Raw genomic sequence first — 6422 nt, 5'->3', positions numbered from 1 at the left:
ATCGCATATGGATGTATTGAATCAAATCTAAAAATTACATTAAATAGGCATAGTAGTTTAGAGTATGAAAGTGTGTCAATCCTAAGCTTTTAGTACATAGGTACATATAATTTTTTTAGAAATTCACTATTTTTCTAGTGTTAGCAGGTATAGTTTATGGATTGGCTTACATTGGTTATTGATTTTAGTAGGAAAAAAGATTAGATTAGCAATGATGAATAATTCAGTTATATTTTGTGAGTTTGCGAAGTGAAAACAAAGTATAAAAAATAGTAGGGCTACCACATGTGAACATGTATACAAAATCTAGTTATTATTTTTATATATAGAGAATAATTAAATATATTTTGTATTTTCAAATAATGGAAGAAGCACAATATTTATAAAAAGATAAAGGAACCATTCAATAGAACCGTGGGGTCCCACCAACCAATGTGCTCAGGTCTTGCTTTGAATAGTACGTGATTCCACATAAATAGAACAGGGATTCCATATCAACAGTACATGGATCCCACATGGGACCACGGCTCACGCTGTTGCTCCAAATCTTGGATTGCTCTAAATCTCGAAGCTTTAGTATATGTAGTAATGCCCTTCCTAGCACGTTCGCCAGCTCTCTACTAATGTGAACCAACAAAACAGAATTGAGGCTTAGGCGCTCAGCTCGTGTGGGTGTGCGGCTGTGCACCAACGCAGCCACGGTGCGATGGACCAGATGGTTGTGTCGGCCACCAGCTGTGCGTGCTTGCTGTGGTGGCTCGCAGCTAAGGACAAACCGTCGGCGGCGCGCGCTCGTGAGGCTCTCGGCGGCCCTGCGCGCGCTCGTGAGCGTGGCGAACCGGACCGTGCGCTTCGGCGTGCGGGTGTCCGTGCTGCTGGCGCTAAGGCACGGCGCGCTGCAATAAGAAGCATCTAATATTTTGTACTGTTTCTTTTGCATTGTTCTTGTACTGTTCCTTTTGCATGGTAAATTTTGTACTGTTTCTTTTGCATTGTTCTTGTATTGTTCCTTTTGCATGGTAATGAAAATAGGTACTATTCCTTTTGCATGGTAATGAAAATAGGTTGGTGCATCCCGTATCGATATGCACCTTGTACTGTTTCTTTTGCATTGTTCTTGTACTGTTTCTTTTGCATAGGTAGGTGCATCCCGTATCGATTTGCTAACAAACATAAGCCTCCAAAGAAAAAAAATTATCCAGCTCCAGCTTTTTCTCAAACCCAGTCATATAATGCAGTCGCAAGCAGTCATCAGGGTCAGTTTGATAATGACACATACGCAAATCCTAAATCCGGGATATCATTTGGACAAATCCCAGTTCTGATGATGGCAAAACAGTGGAAGACAGCGACACGATAAGAGCACAGCACCAGAGGCATGTAAAAAATTGATTTCCATCTCCACTCGGCCACTCCTCTTTGATGGACAAATAAGCGAAAATTCAACTAGTAAAGCTGTTACACGACATTGACAGGTTTGACAAACATTTTCAAAATCTCACTACAGCTAATCCAACAATGCACGGCCATTCGCTTCAGGCCTTCAATTGTTTCGGCATGTAAGCGTTGACTATGGGGCAAAAGGTGAGCTTCTCACTTCCAGAGTTTCCGCAGGGACATGTTCTTCTCTGTATCCTTCTTCATCACCTTCGCCACTGCCATCTCGAAATCCTCCTGGGTGACGTGCACCCTTCTCTCGCGAAGGGCAAACATTCCCGCTTCTGTGCAAACAGCCTGCAAAATAGAGTCAGGATCAACTTGAGAAATTCATATACACAAGCTACGAATCTGTTGGTTTCAGACTTGCAGTACATAAATGGTTGAAAAATTGATGACTGGAACACAGGACTTAAGTTTTGCCTAATTGCACAGCTGAAATGGTGAGGATGAATCAGGAAAACAGCTAAATTTGCACTCTTTACCCGAACCAAGTCTTGCTTGTTTGGCATTTTTAACTACATGAAAAAAATGGTACCTGGAACTGCACTACTGAAGATGCTTAAAGTAGTTTTTGTGTTGCTTTACAAAAAAGTAGTTTTTGTGTTTACTGTGTGCTGTCCAATTTTGAATGCATTTTTTCTATTCTTAAGGCATGCTTTCTAATCTAGGATGTTAGCCTATTAGTGACACCAATACATACCTTCAGCTCTGCTCCTGATGCTCCATTCATCTTCACAGCGATCTTTTTAAGATCAATGTCACGCATCAAGTTCATTCTTCTGGAGTGGATCTTCAGAATATCAACACGAGACTACAAGAGCAAATGGTTACAGTTAAAGTCAAAATAAGCAGCAGATGCTTAGGCCAATACAAAGCTAATTGATCGAACTAATAGTGTGCTGAGTACTGCACCACTTACTGTTAGAGTATATTAGGCAACTCCAGATATGGTAGTTTAGGATTGATGTAATCCCGTGATAGCCTTCCTTATCTCTAGGGGAGGTGCCTTGCCCTCCAAGCCTTGTACTCCTATATATACCGCCCAAGGGGCTCATTGCAATATATCGACCACATTATACGCATCCTACCTTTCCTACATGGTATCAGAGCCGAGGTCCTGGGTTCGATCCCTCCCAGCCACGCATTTCCGCTGCGCGATTTCCCTGGCTGCGTTCGCTGAGACCGAAGTGCTGAGACCGGACAGGTGTTATAGTGGAAGGGGTGGGGGTTTTATCCTCAGTCCAACACTTACAGTTTCACTCGGATTTGGAAATTCAATCTTCCTGTCAATGCGGCCAGGCCTCAGGAGGGCTTGATCCAATATGTCCATTCTGTTTGTCGCCATAAGAACCTTAATCTTGTTTGTTGATTCAAAACCATCAAGTTGGTTCAGAAGCTCAAGCATGGTTCGCTGAACCTCACTGTCACCACCGCCACCTGCTGACCCCATCCTAGCAGATCCAATTGAGTCTATTTCGTCCATAAATATAATGGATGGTGCATGTTCCCTGTCAAAATAAAATGAGGTACTTAAGTATCTCAGACTATGTTTCTATGCATGCATTTATCTCAAGAAATTATCTTAGAATCCCATTAAAGTAACACTGACAGCAAAGATTTGATTGCAACACAAACTGAGAGTGGTTACCTAGCCATCACAAAAAGTTCGCGCACCATCCGGGAACCCTCTCCAATGTACTTCTGAACCAGCTCAGAACCTGACACCCTAATGAAGGTGCAGTCTGTGTGATGAGCAACCGCACGTGCAAGTAAAGTTTTTCCAGTACCTGGAGGGCCATAGAGAATGACACCCTGAAAATGAAGGGGTATACATTAATATTAGTGTCATCAACAGAATAATAACTAGAATAATGGCATCAAGGGGCTGGTAAACAAATCCTAACCTTTGGTTGGGCAATCCCAAGACTCTCGAACAACTCAGGATGCTTAATTGGAAGCTCGATCACCTGAAGATTGAGTTTTTATACCAGAGTGCTAACAGTAGTAGGAAACAACAAAATGTATTGTGCAATGAAATTCTTTGCACACCTCTTTGATCTCTTTAATTTGCTGATCAAGACCACCAATCATATCATATGTAGAATCAGGAACCTTCTCAACCTTCATAAGATTAACCAATGGATCTACTTTACTAGGCAGGATAACATGAAGCATATAGCTGCCACTTCGAAGAGCAACTCTTGGGGAAGGCGTTAGCTTTGCAATATCTATACTTTTATCAACATCTACAAGATATTTGCCTTCTGGATGCACCTGAAGATTGCCAGAAACAGTTACATACAATAGGATGAGTGGGAAACTCAGATCCATTAAAAACATACATGCCGATACAAATACATCTGCTACTATAATATTTGTACTCATACTTTGAGCCATCCAATGCAAAACAAAAAGGGAAGGAAAACAGAAAATGAGTCTGTTAAAATTCCCATGGAATTCTTTGACTATGTATCAGATTTAAATTATGGATAATTTCCACAGAAATTATAAGTAGTATGTCGTGTCAAGTCATGAGTGCCTAGTTCTGAAATCTAAGATGGATTCCATAGATAAAACATCATTCCAGTTTTTATGCTATTCCCTATTTAGTGACATCAGCAAGTACTACTTGATATTTGCGTAATATTTGAAATAAGAAAATCCACATCTATCCTAGTTCGTGTGTTTTAATTTTTAACTAGGAAGTCGCAGAAAGGAAGCGATTTTTCTTTTCAACATAAAAGTAATGCTACATCAAGTAACCAGAAAAGTAAAGCAAAGAAAGGAGATGTACCTTCACTAGAACCTTTGACTTGCTCATCACCTGCACAACCTCACCAACATGCGAAGCCGGTTGTTGAAGCAGATTCAACTCTTCCCGATGAAATTTAACTGCAAAGAGGATTTGCAAGACAAAATTTGAGAGTGGTCAACAATTGTAAAACTAGCATAGTGCATTCAAAAATCCTCATTGACAATTTATCTACACAGTAAAATCTAGCATCAGCACCTCATCTAAAGAACGGATATCGTGGGCTCTGCACAGAAAGCAAAATTCATGCTAATATAGACACAAATATACAACACAACAGTCAAATTTAACCTTGGAAGCCTCTGGGAATTGTTAAATTTAGAAGACTTTCAGCAGTTGATTGGACCGAGTTCAGTGTCCTAGCAGGAGGTAACTTCAAATTCTGACAGGAGATGAAGCGATCTTCAGGACAATACACTAGCAAAATTCATCAATGCCCAACATGAAACACAACCAACAGAACAGGACCAGAAAATTCCCCACGGCAAGGGAGACCTATATTTTAAACCTAACCGGTGAATACTTGGGTTAAACATGAAATTTGCGATTCTGAAAAAGAATGGAAACAAGACTGCGCGGATCGTATTTCGGGTACACCCCACACGCCCGAATTAAATCAAGCGAGGAGTCCGACCTATGCGCTACGGGGTTGAGAGATGAGGGTTTAGGGTTTGGGGGAACCGGCGCGCTTCGATACCTCGGGAGTTGATGACGTTGCGCTGGGCCTCCTGGCGGCGGAGGTCGTTTTTCTTATGCGGGATCGTGAGGCAAAGGTCGTGGATGTGATGCTTGTAGTACCGCCCCAGCCCCTCTCCCACGCCACTCCCCTTCGCTGCCGCCGCCGCCGCCCCCTTGGCGCTGGCCGCCGGCAGTGCCGAGGGCTGCGAGACGTCCATCGCCACCGTCGCCATCGCGCGATTCGCTTCGCCGCGGGTTGGATTTTGTTTGTTCGAGCTCGGTTTCGACGAGGAGCGCTGCTGCTTTCGTGGGCTAGTGGGCTGATTCTGTTCTGGGGCCTGGGCTCGTGTGGGGAGGGATATATCGGAGGACCGGGAGGAGCCGACTGGGAGGCCCCACACACGAGCTTCTTGTGGCTGAAGTTGAAGTCTCGGACCGGATCACCGGATTAGATTTTTTTTTTGAAGAAATTTGCAAGAGCATCACCGGATTAGATTCAAACTGATTTTAAATGCTGATCGGATTATTCTTGAAGTCGAAACTGGCTTTTGGGCTTCTTGTTGTAGTAAAGCTGGAGTTAATCTGCGACTAGAAGCCAACCAAATTCGGTAACAAACTTTTTTTTTTCAAAAACTGAATGAATCAAAGCCATCTCCAAGCGGATGCTACACAATTAGCTTTTGAAAAACTGAACCAAACCATCTCCAAGCTAGAGCTAAAAGTCAGGGCATAGGCAGAGCTAGCATGGTGGCACATTGGACCATGGACCACCTTTTGGGGTACGATACTCTCTGTTCGCCTAAACGGCCGTTTAGTTCGTTTAAATAGTGTTTAAACAGTAAACAGAGGTCACCGTGTCGTTTAGACCCTAAACGGTGAATTAAACAGTTGGACCGTTTAAACCGTTAAAATCCATCTAAATCGTTTAAACAGAGTCGAATTAATCATGATTAAATGAGTTAGATGATCATTTAATTCATAATTTAGTTAATAGGAGGATTACAACTACCACAATCAATATCAAACCAAATAGCACCGTAATTATATGAAATGTTGTGGGATTTAAATTTCTTCTAGAAAGATTATTTGACAGAATAGTTACTTTTTACATGTGTAAATATGTAGACTTTCTAGCATATTTGACATTTACGTACATAAATATGCATATTTTAATGTTGAGAACATATCTAGTGCAAATTAAGTTTTGGTACAAACCCCGTGCAAAACTACTAAAAAATATTTCAAAAAATTCTAAAAAAATCATGAATGTGCTTCTCAGCTTACCTCATCTATATATAAAATTTCATGGTCAAATTCATCTTACCCTAGAAGTTACAAAAAAAAGACAAATTTGGGGTGTATTTGAACCATTACTGTTTGTCAGAAAATTTGTCTTTTTTGTAACTTCTATGGTAAGATGAATTTGACTATGAAATTTTATATATAGATGAGGTAAGCTGAGAAGCACATTTATGATTTTTTCAGAATTTTT

General features: G+C 41.3%; 1 protein-coding gene across 2 annotated transcripts; it reads right to left on the bottom strand.

The window, feature by feature from the left end:
• Positions 1–1360: 1360 nt before the first annotated feature.
• On the bottom strand, positions 1361–5242 carry LOC120671397 (26S proteasome regulatory subunit 8 homolog A-like). Of its 2 annotated transcripts, none has more exons than XM_039951701.1 (8): positions 4950–5242; positions 4235–4332; positions 3490–3714; positions 3345–3407; positions 3089–3252; positions 2693–2948; positions 2141–2251; positions 1361–1734 (listed from the first exon to the last, which is right to left on the bottom strand). In XM_039951701.1, exons 1-8 carry the CDS (start codon positions 5161–5163, stop codon positions 1594–1596), a joined length of 1272 nt encoding a protein of 423 aa, XP_039807635.1. In that variant the 5' UTR covers positions 5164–5242; the 3' UTR covers positions 1361–1593. The 2 variants fall into 2 exon arrangements, 1 of the variants encoding a protein (XP_039807635.1); XR_005673633.1 differs by having other exon boundaries at positions 1380–1734; positions 2360–2948.
• Between the last annotated feature and the right edge of the window lie 1180 nt (positions 5243–6422).

The sequence above is a fragment of the Panicum virgatum genome, chromosome 4N (assembly GCF_016808335.1).
Source record: "Panicum virgatum strain AP13 chromosome 4N, P.virgatum_v5, whole genome shotgun sequence".
NCBI lineage: Eukaryota > Viridiplantae > Streptophyta > Magnoliopsida > Poales > Poaceae > Panicum > Panicum virgatum.
This window is presented reverse-complemented; position numbering and strand designations above follow the sequence as displayed.

What these genes read in the sequence shown, in the direction of transcription:
- LOC120671397 (XM_039951701.1), bottom strand. Translation starts at nt 5,163, where the DNA reads ATGGCGACGGTGGCGATGGACGTCTCGCAGCCCTCGGCACTGCCGGCG. An exon ending in AAATTAAAGAGATCAAAGAG is followed by an intron (nt 3,408 to 3,489) that starts GTGTGCAAAGAA and finishes CTCAATCTTCAG; the next exon opens with GTGATCGAGCTTCCAATTAA. An exon ending in CATCAGGAGCAGAGCTGAAG is followed by an intron (nt 1,735 to 2,140) that starts GTATGTATTGGT and finishes TCTATTTTGCAG; the next exon opens with GCTGTTTGCACAGAAGCGGG.